Raw genomic sequence first — 23,031 nt, forward strand, 5'->3', positions numbered from 1 at the left:
CGGCCAAGCGGCGCGCGCACCCTGCCGCCTAGCGTCGCGTGACTCGGCTGGGGCCCGCGGGGTTAGCGCTCGCCCGCGCCACTTCCGACGCAGCCCTCGGTTCAAGTTCCGGGGCGCCGCGGAGCTCCTGGCCTGTGGATTGCGCGCGAAGCCCTTCGGTTCCGGGGCCAGGGGCCCCGCGGCGGCCGGGATGGAGGAGGCCGGAGCGGCGGTGGCCACGGCGGGGGAGGCCGAGTTGAACTTGTCCCGCCTCAGCATGTCCCCGGAGACTGTGGAGTTGGAGCTGGAGGCGCGGGGCGAGGAGCGGCGCGGCGCCCGTGAGGCGTTGCTCCGGCTGCTGCTGCCTTATAACCGTCTGGTGTCGCTGCCGCGGGCGCTGAGCAGCGGTTTCCAGCACCTCCAGCTGTTGGACGTGAGCGGCAACGCGTTGACCGCGCTCGGGCCGGAGCTGCTTGCGCTGAGCGGCCTGCGCACGCTGCTGGCCAAGAACAACCGGCTCGGCGGGCCCGGCGCGCTGCCCAAGGGCCTGGCCCAGTCGCCGCTCTGCCGCAGCCTCCAGATGCTCAACCTCAGCGGGAACTGCTTCCAGGAGGTGCCCGCGTCGTTGCTGGAGCTCCGCGCGCTGCAGACCCTCAGCCTGGGTGGCAATCAGCTGCAGAGCATCCCGGCCGAGATCGAGAACTTGCAGAGGTGAGCGGGGCCCTGACCCAGAGTAGGGAAGCCCGGGGCGACGTCCAGGAGCGCCCGAGCCCTAGGCCTGGTCTGGGCGCCCGTCATTTGTCACGTAACCAACCGCCTGCTTCCAGGCTCGCTCTTTAATTCTTTGGCAGTGGTCACTGCCCCGCCGTCTCAGCGAGTTTTAAGTGAAGATCCTGTAAGATCGCGTGTGAGACAGCCTTTGGGATTGTGTTTTCCCTGAGCAGATTTTCGAGGCAGTTTTTCTTTTTTCTTGGGTTCCGGGGGATGTTGGGCGGGGGGGTGATCCCAACTGAGTAGGTACTCAAACAGATGTCCGTCGGAAGTGGTCACTTCCCTGCTCTGACGTCTGTGGTGGTTTTCCATGCCTTTTAGCATGACAGACAAGATACTCTGACCAAACCCCTGCTTCCCGCTCCATTTTCTGCTATCCTTTTCCTGTAGCAATACTAGCACTGTTTGTGAAATTCAGTGAGCCATGCAGTTTACCAGCACCATAGGGGCACTTACTAAATACGCGGCGAATGGATGCAGGGCCTCTGTACATGGGCAGTTCCCTTTGCCTGGAATGTTGCCTGCTCCTGAGTAACTCCTGTTCAGCCTTCAGAACCTACTTCCAGGGCTGTCTGTTTTCTTCCTTTACTGGTTCCTGGACGGTTATTAGCTGAACTGGACTTCCTGTGTACCTCATTCATCCCACCATTGCATTTACCTTATTGATTATAATTCCTTGTTCAGAGGTCTGCCTTACCAGATTATTCAGTAAATAAATAGATATTGAATTAAATGGAAGGAGGAAGCAGAGAAGCAGGATAGCAAAAGTTGTCTAAAAGTGCTCTTCAGGGTGTGAGATATAGAGAAAGATTAAGTATATTGTCCAAAGTGGAAAACAAAAACAAAAACACAATGTTTGTCATCTGTAAAATATTTCCACATCCTTTATTGAGTTTTCTGAGATAACAGAATAGTAGAACTAGAAAGAGATAAGTATGGTGAAAAGAACATTGGATGGGAATAAGAACTCTTGGTGTCCCACCCTTAGGCAGGTCACTTAACATATCCTGACCACAGCTTCCTAATCTGAAAAATAAGGCATTAGGACAAGATGTCCAATGACTCATCAACAGATATTTATGAAGTACTTAACCATGTGTCAGGCACTGTCCTAGGTACTGGGGATACAGTGGTGAACATGGTCCTGTTCTCCTGGAGTTAACATACTAATTGGAGACATTAAACAATGAATTATAAACCTCATTTTTAAATACAGTTTTTGTAAGTTCTATGAAGACAAGTGGAGTGCCTTGAAATAACAGAGGGACCTGACTTTGGTCCTTGAACAGGTAACATTTGAATTGAGAATGGAGAATTGAGAATTTTGAAGGAAGAATAAGAATTAACTAGGAGAGGGTGGGGTGGGTTCAGTCTAGGTAAAAGAAACAATGCGTGTAAATGCCGGAAATCAAGGGGAACTGAAGGCCAACATTTTGAAAGGAAGACATTGTACTAGAGTGTAGTGAAAAAGTGGCCAAGAGTGAAAGTTGGCAGACAGAAACTTGGACCAATCCCAGGCCATGTGGGATCCTGAAGGCCATGGTAAAGTTTGGATTTTATTCTAAATACACATGGGAAAGTTTTAAGCACATCAGCCTTTTTGCTGTGCAGCAGGGGTGGAGAGATGAAAAGAGATTTTGAGGACTGCTTAAAGGAGGTCATTCTAGTAGCATGAGAGATGATGGTCACTTACACCTGGGTGATACTAGAAAAGATATTAAGAAATATAGAAAACTTGGACAGAGATTTAGACATAAAATTGACAGTCCTTGGTTCCTCCTAATTTTGAAGTTACATAATTCCAACCTTCTCATTTGAGTCTTCTTAACATACTAAGAAATACCTAGAGCACTTATTTCCATCACATGGGGGGAAAGGTAGGCAAAAATCCTATTTATTGAATACTTACAATGCTGTAGGCTCTGCAGTTGAGGCTCTAAATATCCTTTTTAATTCTCACAATGCTTTGGTGAGATAAGAAGAAACTGAGGCTTTGAGAGGTTAAGTTATAAGAACCCAAAGCCAATGAGTGGTAGAGCTGGATTTGATCTCGGGATCTCTGAGTCCAAAACCAAGAATTTTCTTCGGTGACAGAATGGGGCTAGAACCTAATCCTTCTGACTTCTGTTACATATGCGATCAGGAGGATTGGTCAAAACTGTTTACATGGTTGGTTGACCTGATTTTCTAGCTAATTAACTATGCTTTTTGGTCATTGTATCTTCAGCTTCAGTTGTGTATGGGATCTTTTTTGTCAGTGTTTTTCATTTTTTAGTTTTATGCTCCATTTCTCTTTACTGATAAGAATCAGTAAAGGTTTAGGCCATGTTCCAAATTTAAATTCGAGTTGACTGTAGGCTAAAAGGGTGGTGTAGAAATAAAATCTTAGAAGTAAAAACACAATCTTAGAAAAGTAGAAACAACCTGGGCAATGGCCTGATTCACTTCCCGCCCTTCTGCCCACCCGCCTTTTTTAACAGATGAAGACACTGAGATTTAGTATCAGTCACTTGCTTGAAGCCAGATAGTGACAATGAGATTCATGTGGTTCATGTACTTTAAAAGCTTGTGGTGAGTGATAATATTTAAAAATGACTCGATACAGGGATGCTCCCTCAAGAAAACTACTTTCTTTATCCACAGATGTATGGTTCTTATCTTTCTGTGTTTCTCTTCCTATGTCCTGCCTTCTTTTACAAAGCTGTGTTGCTGGAATTCCATCTCCCTTTAACCAACCGTAATGTAGAACAAATTTATATTTTTGTTAATGTAATTTTTTTTTAAGATTTATTTATTTGACAGAGGAGAGATAACAAGCAAGAGAGAGCATAAGCAGGGGAAGCAGCAGACAGGGAGAGGGAGAAATGGGCTCCCCACTGAGCAAGGAGTCCGACTCGGGGCTGGATCCCAGAACCCAGCTCAGAACCCTGAGCTGAAGACAGATGCTTAACCGACTAAGCCACGCAGGCGCCCCTCTTAATGTCATTTTTATTTGGGTGGAGGAGCAAAATATTTTCTACTTATACCTGTGGTTAAAGTTATTGGCACTAAGGGCCTCATCTGTTTTTTTAGTGGGTCATTGGCCTTGCTAGAAAAAAGGCACTCACTTCAGTATCCCTAAGGATTGGAGAATCAAGATACCTTTCCAAGAAACAAATTTAACATTGGTGGATTAATGCTAAACAGAAAGGAAGGGAAGAATTTTATAAATTCTATAAATGACTTTTCTGTTTTGATATTCATCAAACACTAAAAAATAAACTTGTTCCAAGCTCAATGAACAGAAGTGTGATGCTGACAGAAATATATCACAAGAACTTTTAAACACTACAGTTTTGCTTAAAATTCAACAGTAGTTTCTTTTCTCCTTTCAAAAGCATTTTTGGAAACAGTAGAATGTGTCTTGGAAGTTTAATTTGCCCAAATAACTGAAAGGCTTCAAGTCCATAGAACCTCGGAAATTATTTGAGTTTCAAAGTGAGAAATAGGTCTGAAAGTATAAATTTAATATGTTGGTTGTGTACTCTAATTAATGATAACCACAGAGAATTTATATGATTTTGAAATAATGGGCTTAGTTATTTTTTAGAACATCAGATATTTTTCTGGTAAAGTTACAGTAACTACTAAAGTTTGGCATCCTTTCTTTCTGTGTACACTCCAAAGCATTGATAGGAGCAGACATTGAGTCATAACTAACAACCAGACGCTAATTTCTCTCAATTCTTGACTTAAATAGAAAGGACAAGATTTAAATTTGCTCTGAATCACTTTTCCCTTTCTTCACCTTATTTTCTTTTCTCCACCATTAGACTCTGTTGCAAATTGTTCTTTATTTGACTATCAAATTCTTTATAAAAGAACTTTCAGGATTGCTGAATTTTTCCCCAGATAGTCTTCTCATTAAAATCGTTCCTTTTCTGGGATAATTTCTTTGATTAGGATTCCAAATGTTCTTTCTATTCTACTCTATTTTATTCTATTCTAGTAGCTTCCCTCAGAAAAAGAGAGATTTCTGAGTAATCAAGCATTAACTTACACCATATTTGGTAGATCAGATAATCCTGCTCAGGAACTTTTTGTGGTTTTTTGTTGTTTTTATTTTGTTTTGTTTTGTTTTTCTAACTAGCATTCAGACATTCACGTTTAATAGAATTCTTATATCCACACAGTTGATTTTTTCTACAAGATTATCTTCAAAAGAGAAAAAAATAACATATCAGAATTAAAGTTGTCTGCTTACTTATACTAAGCATTGTAATTCAAAAGAGAGATGCAATCTTGGAAAGATTTGCACAATCAGAAATAGGAAAAAGTATGAATATATTTTTAAATTAACAAAACTTAAGATTCAAGTTAGCTTTTTAAAATCACTACATATCAAGGAAGTCTGAGATTATGAAAGACAGATAGAAATTCAACAAATGAAAGAAATTGTGCCTAAGAAAATACATGTAAGTTACTCTAAAGGACTTTGAAGTAAGTATGATTTCTAACTTCAGAGAGGTGGAGGTAGGAACTTCATCAATGAAACAAGAATAAGAAAGTTAAAAATGAACAATTATGAAAATCCCAGTTAGAATTCCTAGAAATGAAAAGAAAAGGTAATTGTGAACTCAGTGTGCCAAATAGTATACTGAAGTCAGTTGATGAATGAATCATTAAGGTAAAAGATCTTACTGAGGCATTCTCCTGGAATGCAGCACAAAAAAATAAAGAAAGAAATGGAGAGTAAAGGGGTGCCTGGGTGGCTTAAGTCGTAATCCCAGAGTCCTGGGATCGAGTCCTACTGTGTCAGGCTCCCTGCTCAGCTGGGAGTCTGCTTCTCCCTCTCCCTCTGCCCCTTCCCTGCTTGTATGCTCTCTCTCTCCCTCACTCTCTCCCTCACTCTCTATCTTTCTCATAAATAAATAAATAAAATCTTTAGAAAAAAAAAAGAAAGAAAGAAAGAAAAGAAATGGAGAGTATGAAAGGAATGTTTCTTTCATGTAAACTTGATCCTGAAATTCAAACTGCTGTTTAGTAAGAACTGTAGAAAGAGAATAGAGAAAATGTAGGAAAGGCTATGTTTGATGTAATAGTAGCTAACAGTTCCCCACAATTAAAGGAAGAGCACTCTAAACTGATATCTTGCAACATTCAGTAAAACTTAAGAATAATAGAGAAAAAAGGCCCTAATGGCTCCTAATGAGAAAAAAACTGATTACCTACAGAAGAACAATAGTAATACTGGCTGTAGTAAGATAATGGAATAGTATCTTCTTAGTGCTAAGGAAAAGTAATGTCAACCTAGAATTTTATGCCTAGCCAAGCTGTTACTCAACAGTGAAGGAAAGAGGTAAAAACATAAAAGACAAAGAATTCAAAGATTAACAACCATGGTCCTTACGGAAAAACTTGTTAAATATATACTCTAAGAAAAATGGACTTTAAAAGAAATAGCAAGGTCTTTACTAGCATAGCAAGTTTGTACCTCACAGCTTGAAAACAAGCTTATCTAGGGCCAACCTATTTTGGGGTATGAGAACTAACTGTTTTTTTAAGATTTTATTTATTTATTTATTTGACAGAGAGATCACAAGTAGGCAGAGAGGCAGGCAGAGAGAGGAGGAAGCAGGCCCCCCGCTGAGCAGAGAGCCTGATGTGGGGCTTGATCTCAGGACCCTGGGATCATGACCTGAGCTAAAGACAGAGGCTTTAACCCACTGAGCCACCGAGGTGCTCCAAGATTCTAAGCTAACTTTTTTTCCTTTTTTTGAGGGAGAGAGAGAGATAGCAAGAGACACAGAGATAGAGAGAGAGAGAGGATGAGCTGAAAGGAGAGGCAGAAGCAGGTTCTCCACTGAGCAGGTAGTCTGACTCAGGGCTCGAGCCCAGGATCTTAGGAACATGACCTGAGCTGAAGACAGACGCTTAACCAACTGAGCCACCTTGGCACCCCAAGAACTAATTTTAATAAAATTTGGAATTATAAATAAAATAATAAGCTCCAAAAACAATGCCAAACAAGGAAATTGGTAAAACATATTGATGAATTTGAATAGTTACTAATTGGAAATAAGTTTATTTTCAAATCAAGATAGATCTAATTCTAAATGGTATAAAGAGAAGAACAGAAAGGAGCATGGATGTGTGTTTGCGAGTGAGAGGGAGAGCAAAGCAAATTTAAGGGGTAACTACTAGCAAGACAGAAATAGCATATACAGTTCAAAATAGTAGAGGGAGAATGGGAAGAAGAGAAACTTGAATGAAATATGACAAAAGAACAGAAGAGAAAAAAGATATTTAGCTATACCATGTTAATAGAAAACACGGGTCTAAACTTAACAAAATCAAGTTGCATCCTGCTTATAAGAGTTATACTTAAAATAGAAATACCCCAATAAATTAAAAATAATAGGATAGAAAAAGATATACCAAAGAAATCTCTATCATTTCATGTCTGTACTACCTCATTAGGCTACAGTATGGTCATCCAACTTCAACTCCTCCCATTGTGCTCTCTGCTCCCCACCACTTACTAAGCTGGTAGACACAGTGATATTTCTAAAGTGTAAGTAAAGTTACACAACTTTGTTCAAAATCCTTCCTACTTAGGATAAAATTCAAAATCCTTACTGAGGCCCAAAAGGCCCACGCGACCTCTCTGACCACCACTCTCCCTCTTCTACCACCCTCATGTACCCACAAATGGCAACACACCAAGCATTTTCTATCTTAGGAATTTGTACTCATTCATTTCATTCATATTTCTGTTCACATGTCATCTAAAAGAAACCTTTCCTAACCACCCTGTCTAGAATTTCACTTCCATTACCATCTGATTACCTCCCTTTTTAGGGAGGTAACACTTAAAGCCCTCAGACATAATACATGTACATTCACTGATTTATTATCTATCTCACTAGACTGTAAGGTCAAGAATTCGATCTTATTTATACTGTGTTCCCTAGAATGGTGCCTGGCACATGGTAGATGCCTAGTTCATATTTGTTAACTAGGCACTTTGTTTAATATATAATATTATTCCATTTTGAAGAGGAAGAAACGGGCATAACAAGAATAAGTAACTGGCTTAAGTTCTTATACTGGTGAATGGTGTTTTAAATGAAATGAATACAGACAAAAATAAAACCAAGAGGCAATTTTGATAATTAAAAGAGATAGATTTTTTAAGACAAATGGATTAAAAGGAGAAAAGAGAAATGCTTCATGTGAGTTAAGGAACAATCAGCAAAGATTTATTTGTGTTATAGCTTCTATATTTTAAGGGGAAAGAGCAAAACTTGGTAATTATAAAGGGAAGAAGGAAAACTGCAGTTCTGGTAGAAGACTAACCATCAGAGCAAGGAGGCAAAAGAATCAGAGAGGCTATAAAAATTTTGGGTTGCATAGTTAATAAGTTCAATACTAGTAGCTCCACATTCATTTTACACATGCAAAATGTGAACAAAAGTAGACCATGCTCTACGTCACAGAGGAACAAGGTTATGCGGAACATATATTTAACAACGAAGCTCCTAGCAAATTAATAACAGAAAACCATATAAACCTGTGAGGAAAATGGGTAAAGAATAGGAACAGGCAATTCTCTGAAGATACACAAATGGCCAAAAACATATAGAGAGATGCTGAATTCATTAATATCTAGAGAGTTGCAAATTAAAAGAACAGAATGGTTCCATTTTTCACATAATAAAATAGTAAAAAAGTAAATAAAACTTAAAGCAAACGATAATAAGTGTTGGCAGGGTTATATGATAAGAAGGACTCTTAATTTGCTAGTTATGGATTTGTAATTAGCTGTAGCTCTGCAGAGTAACTTGGCTTTACCTTTAACCTTACTCTCTTAACCTTATATTGTAAAATCTTACCGTGGAAATCTGATATAGTGAATCTGGATGGGGCCTGGAATTTGCAGCTTTAAAAGTATCCCAGATAATTCTTATCCTGAAAGTTTGGGTAATAGTTTAGTGGGCTATTTTTTCCCCACATTCAAAGGTGTCTTAAAAGAATGCTAGTCTAAATGCTATGCTTAAAAGAATGCTATGTCTAAAATGTTGGTGACTTGATGGAAAATAAGGTAACTATCTGGAACTTTAATTTCATGATAGTGGTCATTTTACACAATTAATTTAGAAAGCTCCTGAAGAATGCTTTTGCTATGATAAGAGCAAAGAAAAAATGTAGAGTTCAGCCATGTTTTCTCATTCTTTTCAGAAAAAGGTTAGTGGTTTTCCCATTGCCTAAAAAGTGCATGAAATCCATGCCTACCAGCACAAAATCCGGCTTTCCTTCAGCCTTTTCTCTGGAATCTTCATCAGGAGCTCTGCTCTTCTGTTTCAAAGATGTGTCCATTGTCCCATAAAAGCCCTTTCCTCCAACCTGAAGTGCCTTCTTTCTTCCCATCTGCATGGGCCAAATTCATGGTCCATCTGAAGTCATAACACTTCTCCAAAACTTTTGCCAGTCCTAAGCACTGTGTCCTTTTCTTACTTCTCTGCTTTTATAAACTCCTCTATCATTTATGGATCGCTCTACTTATTTTGGTATTTTAATCAGGTTATACTTACCTTTGGCCTTGTTTTGAGTTTAATTATAATAGCATGTCTTACCTGCTTACCTATAATATAAGCTCTCTGAAAATTGCATTATTTCTCTAGAGGCTGTATAGTATATAGCAAATTCTAGATAAAACATTTGCTGAATGAATAAATGAAATGTGTTGGTTGTAATAAAGACCTTGGGATGTCTTGTCCAATTTTTGTTTATATTTTTGTTTTTGTTCATTTATTTTTACAGTTTAGAGTGTTTATATCTCGGAGGAAACTTTATCAGAGAAATCCCACCAGAATTAGCAAATTTGCCTTCTCTCAGTTATTTGGTATTATGTGACAACAAAATCCAAAGTGTGCCTCCTCAGCTTTCACAGTGAGTAATTTTAGGCATTCTCAAAGTAAATAATACATGAGAATTACAGTTCTGAGATTTGCTATGACTTGAGTTGCTTAATTTTAACATTATTTTAAATGCCCCAGTTAATGTCTCAAAATACTTGTTTAGCCTGTTTTCTCTAATCAAAAACAGAGTAATTTGGCATAGATTTCCCCAGGTTTTATGGAATTTTACTGATTTTATATTTGATATGAAATATTTTTACCCTGATGAAATAATGTGAAGGCTTTTGATTTCTGTTGCATTTTAAATCTTTCTTGTAGGTATCCAAATGATAAAGCTTGCTAAAACAATCTTTAAATCTAGCATTTATATCAGCCTAGCACATAAGAATACTGATTATTATTCTACATTCTATAAGATCCTATGGGCAAATGTCATCTCATGATATTGACAAGTCTGTACTCTGGTTTAGTTTCAGCTCCTTTCTGTTTTACTTCTGTTGGCCTTAATTGCTTGGGAAATCAAGTTCTTTGCTTAGCTTTCATAGTAGTTAGTTTGCTCACTGCCATTAATTTTTGTACTGCATTCATTGTAGGTTGCATTCGCTTCGTTCCCTCAGTCTTCACAATAACTTGCTGACATACCTGCCTCGAGAGATCCTCAACCTTATTCATTTGGAAGAGTTGAGTTTGCGAGGAAATCCATTGGTTGTTCGTTTTGTTAGAGATTTAACCTATGACCCTCCAACTCTCCTGGAATTAGCTGCACGGACCATTAAAATTCGAAATATTTCCTACACTCCATACGATCTTCCTGAGAATCTTCTTAGATACTTGAGCTTAGCCACCAATTGCCCGAACCCAAAGTGTGGAGGTAAGTTAATTCAGTGTATATCTTTCCCATTCATTTAGCTATTTTTTATATTGATAGTCTAAGTATTTTTAATTAGTCATCTTCTTCCAGAGAAAGACATTTAGCCTCTTTGTTTCCCTCACCCTTTCACCTTTTTTTTTTTTTTTACATTTTTTTTTTAATTTTTTATTTTTTATAAACATATATTTTTATCCCCAGGGGTACAGGTCTGTGAATCACCAGGTTTACACACTTCACAGCACTCACCAAATCACATACCCTCCCCAATGTCCATAATCCCACCCCCTTCTCCCAAACCCCCTCCCCCCGGCAACCCTCAGTTTGTTTTGTGAGATTAAGAGTCACTTATGGTTTGTCTCCCTCCCAATCCCATCTTGTTTCATTGATTCTTCTTCTATCCACTTAAGCCTCCATGTTGTATCACCACTTCCTCATATCAGGGAGATCATATGATAGTTGTCTTTCTCTGCTTGACTTATTTCGCTAAGCATGATACGCTCTAGTTCCATCCATGTTGTTGCAAATGGCAAGATTTCATTTCTTTTGATGGCTGCATAGTATTCCATTGTGTATATATACCACATCTTCTTGATCCATTCATCTGTTGATGGACATCTAGGTTCTTTCCATAGTTTGGCTATTGTGGACATTGCTGCTATAAACATTCGGGTGCATGTGCCCCTTTGGATCACTACATTTGTATCTTTAGGGTAAATACCCAATAGTGCAATTGCTGGGTCATAGGGCAGTTCTATTTTCAACATTTTGAGGAACCTCCATGCTGTTTTCCAGAGTGGCTGCACCAGCTTGCATTCCCTTTCACCCTTTTACCAGAAAAGTAAGACATTTTTCCCTCCTCTCCCTTTTTTTTTAAAAGTATTTTACAATTCATACAAAAGGAAAATACCCCAAAAGTCTCATCATATCTTGGAATTGTCACAAGATAATAGAGTAAGCTAGTAAAATAAAAAGAAACATAAACAGTCATAACAGTTTAAAAAGAGCCTCCAAAATATTTAGCTACCTTTCATATTTATTTGAAGGACATTTTCCTAGACCCACTGTTATGAGTATCAGGTACCTTTATAGATTATGATTCAGAATGTAGGAGAATTGGTTAAATGTGCCAATTTTGGAATATACCTTGGACTTTTATATTCTTATACATCCATGATTCAGAATTTCTTGAATTTAGGGACATGTGGGTGGCTCAGTTGGTTAAACATCTACGTTTGGCTCAGGTCATGATCCCAAGGTTCTACCTGCTTCTCCCTCTGCCTATTGCTCCCCCTGCTTGTGCTCAAGCTCACACACACACACACACTCTCTCTCTGACAAAATCTTTTTAAAAAATGTCTTGAGCTGATAGCATTTGGAGGGAATTAAAGAAATGAAAGACTGTAAGGCAGAGTAAAATAGAAGTTCAAAGTACTACTGGAAATCAAAGGAGGAAGAGAGTACATTCTTGAAGGATGAGTTGTATTTTGATATGGTAAATAAGATTGAGGATAGGAAACTTTTCAGCTGGAGAGAGCAAAATTGGAGAGAAAACAGTACGGGACACAATATTGGATGAGTAATAATTTGGCTCAAATATTACACAGTTAGGGAAGTACATGAAAGAGAAGTAGATGATAACATTGAGGTCTGGTTACAAAGGCCTAAAGTGCCAGGGTGTGTAGGTGGGAGCTGGTGACTGATAGCAGGTCATTTTATTTTGGGTCTCTCATAAAAGACTGCTTTTTAAAAATCTAATCAAATGTGAGTACAGAAGGTTTTTACCATTGTAGGAGAAATATAGGTGCTAAGGAGATGCTGCATAATGATGATCAGAGCCAGGTGAGATTTTCCCTAGAAGTCCCATCATGTCTTGAAACTGTTTGAAGGTTAAAAGAGAGAAAATGATTTAAGTTCCCCAAAGAATATTAAAAAATAAAAAAGACACTCTTGGTTTACAAAAGGTGATCCTCTAGGCCATTTCTGGCCACTCACTCTTAGAAGCAGAAGGTGCGGTGCTGTGATATGCCAAATTAGAAGTGCTTAGCTTTCTCTGTAGCTCTCCTTTCCCAAGTTGGCTTTTTTTTTTTTTTTTAAAGGATTTATTTATCAGAGAGCAAGAGTGAGCATGTGCACAAGCAAGGGGAGAAGGGAGCCAATGCAGGACTTATTCCCAGGACTCTGGGATGGTGACCTGAGCCAAAAGCAGAAGTTTATTGGACTGAGCCACCCAGGCATCCCTCAAGTTGGCTTTAACAGTGGTGAGGGACAGCATTCCCACCAGGTCTTAGGACATAATAACATGTCTAATCTGTTCTTTGAAAATATCCTTTCCTAAAAATGGACCTGTGTAAGAATTCTCTTGTCTCTTTTAAATGCTTTTTTAAAATGACTTTTTTTTTTTAGTATACTGATGTAATTTATCTTATAAACAAATATACTTTAAAAATTATTAGTTTAAAAATCCAGATTAGAGGGAGGAGTCAAGATGGCGGAGAAGTAGCAAGCTGAGACTGCTTCAGCTAGCCGGAGATCAGCTAGATAGCTTATCTAAAGATTGCAAACACCTGAAAATCCATCGGCAGATCGAAGAGAAGAAGAACAGCAATTCTGGAAACAGAAAAACAACCACTTTCTGAAAGGTAGGACCGGCGGAGAAGTGAATCCAAAGCGACGGGAAGATAGACCCCGGGGGGAGGGGCCGGCTCCCGGCAAGCGGCGGAGCAACCGCGCACAAAATCAGGACTTTTAAAAGTCTGTTCCGCGGAGGGACATCGCTCCAGAGGCTAAACCGGAGCGAAGCCCACGCGGGGTCAGCGTGGCCTCAGGTCCCGCAGGGTCACAGAAGGATCGGGGGTGTCTGAGTGTCGCAGAGCTTGCGGGTATTGGAACGGGAAAGCCGGCTACAGAGACAGAGCCGACAGTAAGCTCGCAGCTCCGTGTTACCTTGAACCGGTCGCAGGCTCGGTGAGCTCGGAGCGCGGCCGGAGGTCAGGCAGACGGGAGTAACTGGGCGCTGTTCTCTGAGGGCGCACTGAGGAGTGGGGCCCTGGGCTCTCGGCTCCTCCGGGCCGGAGACCAGGAGGCCGCCATTTGTATTCCCGTCCTCTGGAACTCTACGGAAAGCGCTCAGGGAACAAAAGCTCCTGAAAGCAAACCCGAGCGGATTACTCACCCCGGCCCCGGGTAAGGGCGGTGTAATTCCGCCTGGGGCAAAGACACTTGAAAATCACTACAACAGGCCCCTCCCCCAGAAGATCAACAAGAAATCCAGCCGAGACCAAGCTCACCTACCAAGGAGTGCGGTTTCAATACCAAGGAGAGCAGCAGAATTCCAGAGGAGGAGAAAGCCAAGCACGGAACTCATGGCTTTTTTCCTGTGATTTTTTTTAGTCTTGCAGTTAATTTAATTTTTTCTTTTTCATTTTTTTTTTTTTTTCTCGCCTTCGGGTAAAATTTTTTTTTTTTTTAACTGTTACCTTTTTCTTTTTTAACGATTTTTTACTAGTTTATCTAATATATATATATATTTTTTTACATTTTTCTTAGGTGTTTTCTTTTTTAAAAAAAAATTCTTTTCTTTTTTTTTTTTTTTTTTTTTTTTTTTTTTTTTTTTTCTTTTTTCTTTCTTCCTTTTTGAACCTCTTTTTATCCCCTTTCTCCCCACTCACGATTTTGGATCTCTTCTAATTTGGCTAAAGCATATTTTCCTGGGGTTGTTGCCACCCTTTTAGTATTTTACTTGCCCCTTCATTTACTCTTATCTGGACAAAATGACAAGACGTAAAAATTCACCACAAAAAAAAGAACAAGAGGCAGTACCGAAGGCTAGGGACCTAATCAATACAGACATCGGTAATATGTCAGATCTAGAGTTCAGAATGACAATTCTCAAGGTTCTAGCCGGGCTCGAAAAAGGCATGGAAGATATTAGAGAAACCCTCTCGAGAGATATAAAAGCCCTTTCTGGAGAAATAAAAGAACTAAAATCTAACCAAGTTGAAATCAAAAAAGCTATTAATGAGGTGCAATCAAAAATGGAGGCTCTCACTGCTAGGATAAATGAGGCAGAAGAAAGAATTAGTGATATAGAAGACCAAATGACAGAGAATAAAGAAGCTGATCAAAAGAGGGACAAACAGCTACTGGACCACGAGGGGAGAATTCGAGAAATAAGTGACACCATAAGACGAAACAACATTAGAATAATTGGGATTCCAGAAGAAGAAGAAAGTGAGAGGGGAGCAGAAGGTATACTGGAGAGAATTATTGGGGAGAATTTCCCCAATATGGCAAAGGGAACAAGCATCAAAATTCAGGAGGTTCAGAGAATGCCCCTCAAAATAAATAAGAATAGACCCACACCCCGTCACATAATAGTAAAATTTACAAGTCTCAATGACAAAGAGAAAATCCTGAAAGCAGCCCGGGAAAAGAAGTCTGTAACATACAATGGTAAAAATATTAGATTGGCAGCTGACTTATCCACAGAGACCTGGCAGGCCAGAAAGAGCTGGCATGATATTTTCAGAGCACTAAACGAGAAAAACATGCAGCCAAGAATACTATATCCAGCTAGGCTATCATTGAAAATAGAAGGAGAGATTAAAAGCTTCCAGGACAAACAACAACTGAAAGAATTTGCAAATACCAAACCAGCTCTACAGGAAATATTGAAAGGGGTCCTCTAAGCAAAGAGAGAGCCTACAAGTGGTAGATCAGAAAGGAACAGAGACCATATACAGTAACAGTCACCTTACAGGCAATACAATGGCACTAAATTCATATCTCTCAATAGTTACCCTGAATGTGAATGGGCTAAATGCCCCTGTCAAAAGACACAGGGTATCAGAATGGATAAAAAAACAAAACCCATCTATATGTTGCCTCCAAGAAACACATTTTAAGCCCGAAGGCACCTCCAGATTTAAAGTGAGGGGGTGGAAAAGAATTTACCATGCTAATGGACATCAGAAGAAAGCAGGAGTGGCAATCCTTATTTCAGATCAATTAGATTTTAAGCCAAAGACTGTAATAAGAGATGAGGAAGGACACTATATCATACTCAAAGGGTCTGTCCAACAAGAAGATTTAACAATTTTAAATATCTATGCCCCCAACGTGGGAGCAGCCAACTATATAAACCAATTAATAACAAAATCAAAGAAACACATAAACAACAATACAATAATAGTAGGGGACTTTAATATTCCCCTCACTGAAATGGACAGGTCATCCAAGCAAAAGATCAGCAAGGAAATAAAGGCCTTAAATGACACACTGGACCAGATGGACATCACAGATATATTCAGAATATTTCATCCCAAAGCAACAGAATACACATTCTTCTCTAGTGCACATGGTACATTCTCCAGAATAGATCACATCCTCGGTCCTAAATCAGGACTCAACCGGTATCAAAAGATTGGGATCATTCCCTGCATATTTTCAGACCACAATGCTCTAAAGCTAGAACTCAACCACAAAAGGAAGTTTGGAAAGAACCCAAATACATGGAGACTAAACAGTATCCTTCTAAAGAATGAATGGGTCAACCGGGAAATTAAAGAAGAATTGAAAAAAATCATGGAAACAAATGATAATGAAAATACAACGGTTCAAAATCTGTGGGACACAACAAAGGCAGTCCTGAGAGGAAAATATATAGCGGTACAAGCCTTTCTCAAGAAACAAGAAAGGTCTCAGGTACACAACCTAACCCTACACCTAAAGGAGCTGGAGAAGGAACAAGAAAGAAACCCTAAGCCCAGCAGGAGAAGAGAAATCATAAAGATCAGAGCAGAAATCAATGAAATAGAAACCAAAAAAACAATAGAACAAATCAACGAAACTAGGAGCTGGTTCTTTGAAAGAATTAATAAAATTGATAAACCCCTGGCCCGACTTATCAAAAAGAAAAGAGAAAGGACCCAAATAAATAAAATAATGAATGAAAGAGGAGAGATCACAACTAACACCAAGGAAATACAAACTATTATAAGAACATACTATGAGCAACTCTACGGCAATAAATTTGACAATCTGGAAGAAATGGATGCATTCCTAGAAACATATAAACTACCACAACTGAACCATGAAGAAATAGAAAGCCTGAACAGACCCATAACCAGTAAGGAGATTGAAACAGTCATTAAAAATCTCCAAACAAACAAAAGCCCAGGGCCAGACGGCTTCCCGGGGGAATTCTACCAAACATTTAAAGAAGAACTAATTCCTATTCTCCTGAAACTGTTCCAAAAAATAGAAATGGAAGGAAAACTTCCAAACTCATTTTATGAGGCCAGCATCACCTTGATCCCAAAACCAGACAAGGATCCCACCAAAAAAGAGAGCTATAGACCGATATCCTTGATGAACACAGATGCGAAAATACTCAACAAAATACTAGCCAATCGGATTCAACAGTACATTAAAAAGATTATTCACCACGACCAAGTGGGATTTATTCCAGGGCTGCAAGGTTGGTTCAACATCCGCAAATCAGTCAATGTGATACAACACATCAATAAAAGTAAGAACAAGAACCATATGATACTCTCAATAGATGCTGAAAAAGCATTTGACAAAGTACAACATCCCTTCCTGATCAAAACTCTTCAAAGTGTAGGGATAGAGGGCACATACCTCAATATCATCAAAGCCATCTATGAAAAACCCACCGCAAATATCATTCTCAATGGAGAAAAACTGAAAGCTTTTCCGCTAAGGTCAGGAACACGGCAGGGATGTCCATTATCACCACTGCTATTCAACATCGTACTAGAGGTCCTAGCCTCAGCAATCAGACAACAAAAGGAAATTAAAGGCATCCAAATCGGCAAAGAAGAAGTCAAATTATCACTCTTCGCAGATGATATGATACTATATGTGGAAAACCCAAAAGACTCCACTCCAAAACTGCTAGAACTTATACAGGAATTCAGTAAAGTGTCAGGATATAAAATCAATGCACAGAAATCAGTTGCATTTCTCTACACCAACAGCAAGACAGAAGAAAGAGATATTAAGGAGTCAATCCCATTTACAATTGCATCCAAAACCATAAGATACCTAGGAATAAACCTAACCAAAGAGACACAGAATCTATACTCAGAAAACTATAAAGTACTCATGAAAGAAATTGAGGAAGACACAAAGAAATGGAAAAATGTTCCATGCTCCTGGATTGGAAGAATAAATATTGTGAAAATGTCTATGCTACCTAAAGCAATCTACACATTTAATGCAATTCCTATCAAAGTACCATCCATCTTTTTCAAAGAAATGGAACAAATAATTCTAAAATTTATATGGAACCAGAAAAGACCTCGAATAGCCAAAGGGATATTGAAAAAGAAAGCCAACGTTGGTGGCATCACAATTCCGGACTTCAAGCTCTATTACAAAGCTGTCATCATCAAGACAGCATGGTACTGGCACAAAAACAGACACATAGATCAATGGAACAGAATAGAGAGCCCAGAAATAGACCCTCAACTCTATGGTCAACTAATCTTCGACAAAGCAGGAAAGAATGTCCAATGGAAAAAAGACAGCCTTTTCAATAAATGGTGCTGGGAAAATTGGACAGCCACATGCAGAAAAATGAAATTGGACCATTTCCTTACACCACACACAAAAATAGACTCAAAATGGATGAAGGACCTCAATGTACGAAAGGAATCCATCAAAATCCTTGAGGAGAACACGGGCAGCAACCTCTTCGACCTCTGCCGCAGCAACATCTTCCTAGGAACAACGCAAAAGGCAAGGGAAGCAAGGGAAAAAATGAACTACTGGGATTTCATCAAGATCAAAAGCTTTTGCACAGCAAAGGAAACAGTTAACAAAATCAAAAGACAACTGACAGAATGGGAGAAGATATTTGCAAACGACATATCAGATAAAGGACTAGTGTCCAGAATCTATAAAGAACTTAGCAAACTCAACACCCAAAGAACAAATAATCCAATCAAGAAATGGGCAGAAGACATGAACAGACATTTCTGCAAAGAAGACATCCAGATGGCCAACAGACACATGAAAAAGTGCTCCATATCACTCGGCATCAGGGAAATACAAATCAAAACCACAATGAGATATCACCTCACACCAGTCAGAATGGCTAAAATCAACAAGTCAGGAAATGACAGATGCTGGCGAGGATGCGGAGAAAGGGGAACCCTCCTACACTGTTGGTGGGAATGCAAGCTGGTGCAGCCACTCTGGAAAACAGCATGGAGGTTCCTCAAAATGTTGAAAATAGAACTGCCCTATGACCCAGCAATTGCACTATTGGGTATTTACCCTAAAGATACAAATGTAGTGATCCAAAGGGACACATGCACCCGAATGTTTATAGCAGCAATGTCCACAATAGCCAAACTATGGAAAGAACCTAGATGTCCATCAACAGATGAATGGATCAAGAAGATGTGGTATATATACACAATGGAATACTATGCAGCCATCAAAAGAAATGAAATCTTGCCATTTGCAACAACATGGATGGAACTAGAGCGTATCATGCTTAGCGAAATAAGTCAAGCAGAGAAAGACAACTATCATATGATCTCCCTGATATGAGGAAGTGGTGATGCAACATGGAGGCTTAAGTGGGTAGAAGAATAAATGAAACAAGATGGGATTGGGAGGGAGACAAACCATAAGTGACTCTTAATCTCACAAAACAAACTGAGGGTTGCCGGGGGGAGGGGGTTGGGGAGAAGGGGGTGGGATTATGGACATTGGGGAGGGTATGTGATTTGGTGAGTGCTGTGAAGTGTGTAAACCTGGTGATTCACAGACCTGGGGATAAAAATATATGTATATAAAAAATATATGTTTATAAAAAATAAAAAATAAAAAATAAAAAAAAAAAAAAAATCCAGATTATACAGTAATTGGACCAGTGACATTTCTGCCCTCAGACTCATTAGCTATTGAACACTGAGTTAAAGAAAAGTAAAATTTTTTAAAGATTGATTTATTTTAGAGAGCACATGTACTTGAAGTGCGTGAGTTGTTGGGGGCAGAGGGAGAGAATCTTCAAGTAGTCTTCCCACCGAACACAGAGCCTGAGGGATGTGGGGCATGGGCTCGATCTCACTACTCTTGTGATCACCACCTGAGCCATAATGAGAGTCAAAATCTTAACCAGTTGAGTCACCTGGGTGCCCCAGCAAAAATAAATTTATATTTTGAGAGATTTTTTTTGTCTTTGTAGTGTCTGAGATCCTAGACATGACAAGGTAATATTTAATATTGTGCTGTTCTAGCTCATGGTGACTCTATAAGGCTTTATTTTATTACTTCCATCTTTTTTTAGGATGCTAACACATTTTGGGGGATTTACTATCAATATTGGTTGACCAGTCTATTACTTTATTCCTTTACTTTCCTAAATTGTTCAAAGTAACATACCATGAGATCCCCTTTTTAAACTATGAATTATACTGACTACACAATCAGAAAATTAGAAAGCTAATGGGGAAAAAAAGGTAAGTAGAAATCATTGTTTCTCCTTTGCTTGAACCACATCTTCTTAGTTTAGAGCCTTATGTGATACACAGAGTAGTCTTAGAGCATAGAGGTTGAGACTGCTCTGTAGAAGGGTGATGGGATGGGGTTCCTGGGTGGCTCAGTGGGTTAAAGCCTCTGCCTTTGGCTCAGGTCATGATCCCAGAGTCCTGGGATCAAGCCTCACATCAGGCTCTCTGCTCAGCAGGGAGCCTGCTTCCTCCTTTTTCTCTGCCTGCTTCTCTGCCGACATGTGATCTCTGTCTGTCAAATAAATAAATAAAATCTTAAACAAAAAAAAAAAAAAGAAAGAAAGAAAAAAGAAGAAGGGTGATGGGACCCAGAATTGTAGGTGTTCCATTTATACTGAACCCCGAGCTACAGTATCCTCTGCTTTCCTCACATCTCTAGCTGTAGTTTTACTTAGCTGAAGGGCCCCATCTCAGGGGCACCAAATTAGGAATTTAAAAAGGTGAATAGTGTTTCAGTCTACCTAACAGTATATAATTGTGTGAGAATCAAGTGATATCATTCATGAAACAGCTTTGAAACCTGTAGATTTAGAGCCTTTGGAAATGTAAGAGTTTCCCTTCCCAATACATAAGAACAAGAATATCAAAAGTCGTCTGTTTCCTGCAAATTTTTTGAATGACAACAAATCTTTTAGGATCATTATTAAAGGAGTTTTGTGGGTTGTTGTTTTTTTTAAGATTTTATTTATTTATTTGAGAGAAAGAGAGCATGAGAGGATGAGTCGTGGGGAGGGGCAGAAGGAGAGGAATAAGCAGACTCTCCAGGGATCACGACCTGAGCCCAAGGCAGTTGCTTAACCCAGTGAGCCACCCAGGTGTCCCTTGCAGGGGGGCGTTTAAGCTTCTTGCTGGTAGGGTAGTACCAAGGAATAGGTTGGGGAGTGGAGGAAGAACACTTCAGGTATCCTATAAACTCTCCATCAGCCATTGTTCACCAGGTCACCCAGAGAAAAGAAGCTAACAGTATCCTTTTAATGCCAGCTCCCTTAAAGATAAGTCTTATCTGGCCTTCTCTTTGTAGCCAAATTGTCATCCCTAAGGCCTTCTGGTATGAAGCAACTATTGCTTCTGCTTAAAATTCACAGAAAAGGAGACTGTATATGACTTTTCAGAATATTGGAGAAGGGGTTGAAAAAGAAATGGCTCTTTGCTTTGTAATGATTATTTTGTACTTAATTCCTTCTTCTCTCTAGGAGTCTACTTTGACTGCTGTGTCAGACAAATTAAATTTGTGGACTTCTGTGGGAAGTACCGCCTCCCACTGATGCACTACTTATGTTCCCCAGAATGTTCTTCCCCTTGCAGTTCTGCCTCTCACAGCTCCACATCCCAGAGTGAATCTGACTCGGAGGACGAAGCTAGTGTCGCTGCACACAGAATGCAGAAAGTTCTTCTTGGTTGAAAAGAATGGAGGGTGGTATGATACATGTAAAAGAACTGAGCAAAGGTGATTGGAAAAGAAAAAGACTTTGAAATGGTATCTTCATCTTTAATGTCCATGAAAGAGTTGGAGATGATAGAAAAGATTTTGTATTTTATCTTCCCATTCAGCAGGAATGAGTCCAGTTCCATGTTTGGATTCTTTGAATATAATTCACTCTGAATGATGGTTTCGAATTTAGCTGATTGTTTGCAGTTTTATTGTTTGCAATTTTCACTCAAGTTTTGCATGAATCACATGGCACAATGGAGCATTCTGAAGAGCAGTGCTATAATAAACCATGAGTGGTGTAACATGTGACTGTTGAGATGAAGAAAGAAATGATCAGAGCTGTTATTATTACCAGAGTTGTCCTTGGGTTTAGACTGAACACTATGCCTTAACAGGATTAGCCCTCCCTTCTTGTATTGCCCATGTGTCTCGATTACAGAGCTATTCACATAAGCTCACAGATGGTTACATAGGACCTAACCCTTGCTGACCTACTAACTGGTAAAGTAAGGGATATAACTTTTATGTGGAATTTTAAAACTCTTTAGTTCTGCTCCTTTGTTCTTATATGATTGCTGTTTCCTTCCTATAATTCAGCAATGACTGTTAAAGTGCCTTAATCCTAGCAAGATTTTAGAAATTTATTCAAGTAATGATGCCAGAGCAGCCTGTATAACCTGACATACTATGCAGAACACTTTAAAATATGCTTTAACAGAATTAGGTAAACAGCTGTTTATCTGACATAAGAGCTCACAGCCACTTTAACTTGAATTTTTTGTTTAAACATGAAGTGATCCCCTTGTAAGGAAATCACTTTTGCACTTAATGGGAAGCAACAGTCTTGATTAATCTTTTCATCATAAGACAGAATAATAGGTTTTGATTTAAAAATCTGTCAGACTTCTTTTGACAGAAAAGAGATATAAGCTTAGAAAGCTTCTTTGTATCTTCCATTAAAGGAGTGGGAAAATGATTTTAAAAATTTTAAGTCATGTCTGACTCCTTTGCCTGTGTGTACTGATCTGTAACTTTCTCTACGTTTTAAAGAAAATCTAGAAAACAGTTACAAGCCAAATAAAATTGTGGGCAGCCATTATTTGTGTAAAGACTTCAAGGCAGTCTTTCAATTGTAAGAAATAGAATAATTTCCAAAACTAGTTTAACCATGGAATACTTTTTTGAAAGTAATGTATTGATAACATGTAAAACTTCATAAATATATCCCTTAAGTATGGCAGAAAAATGTTTCACAAATTAATTGCTATTAGAAATGACCAGATTTTTATTAACTAGCTAACTTGGAATAAAAATTGAATAGTAGAATTATAATTTTGATGTTATAAAATACACAAAACATACTAGCAGTCATTAGATAACCAATAATAAAATGATGGGAGTTTGGGGGTTTTTATGGTTTGTTTTTTTTTTTTAATAAAATGTAGATCAGAAACACATTAGAACATCAGAAGCTCTCCCTTCTGACTTCCTGGCATTCACAACTAAGGCACAACATTTCTTAAAAGCAGA

General features: G+C 39.1%; 1 protein-coding gene across 1 annotated transcript; it reads left to right on the forward strand.

The window, feature by feature from the left end:
* The first annotated feature begins 53 nt into the window (after positions 1 to 53).
* LRRC58 (leucine rich repeat containing 58) lies at positions 54 to 22,492 on the forward strand. The gene is made up of 4 exons (XM_059163952.1): positions 54 to 690; positions 9,553 to 9,681; positions 10,244 to 10,521; positions 21,263 to 22,492. Exons 1-4 carry the CDS (start codon positions 191 to 193, stop codon positions 21,469 to 21,471), a joined length of 1,116 nt encoding a protein of 371 aa, XP_059019935.1. The 5' UTR covers positions 54 to 190; the 3' UTR covers positions 21,472 to 22,492.
* The last annotated feature ends 539 nt before the right edge of the window (positions 22,493 to 23,031 follow it).

The sequence above is a fragment of the Mustela lutreola genome, chromosome 2 (genome assembly GCF_030435805.1).
Source record: "Mustela lutreola isolate mMusLut2 chromosome 2, mMusLut2.pri, whole genome shotgun sequence".
Taxonomy (NCBI): Eukaryota; Metazoa; Chordata; class Mammalia; order Carnivora; family Mustelidae; genus Mustela; species Mustela lutreola.

What these genes read in the sequence shown, in the direction of transcription:
- LRRC58 (XM_059163952.1), top strand. Translation starts at nt 191, where the DNA reads ATGGAGGAGGCCGGAGCGGCGGTGGCCACGGCGGGGGAGGCCGAGTTG. An exon ending in GAGATCGAGAACTTGCAGAG is followed by an intron (nt 691 to 9,552) that starts GTGAGCGGGGCC and finishes TTATTTTTACAG; the next exon opens with TTTAGAGTGTTTATATCTCG. An exon ending in GTGCCTCCTCAGCTTTCACA is followed by an intron (nt 9,682 to 10,243) that starts GTGAGTAATTTT and finishes CATTCATTGTAG; the next exon opens with GTTGCATTCGCTTCGTTCCC.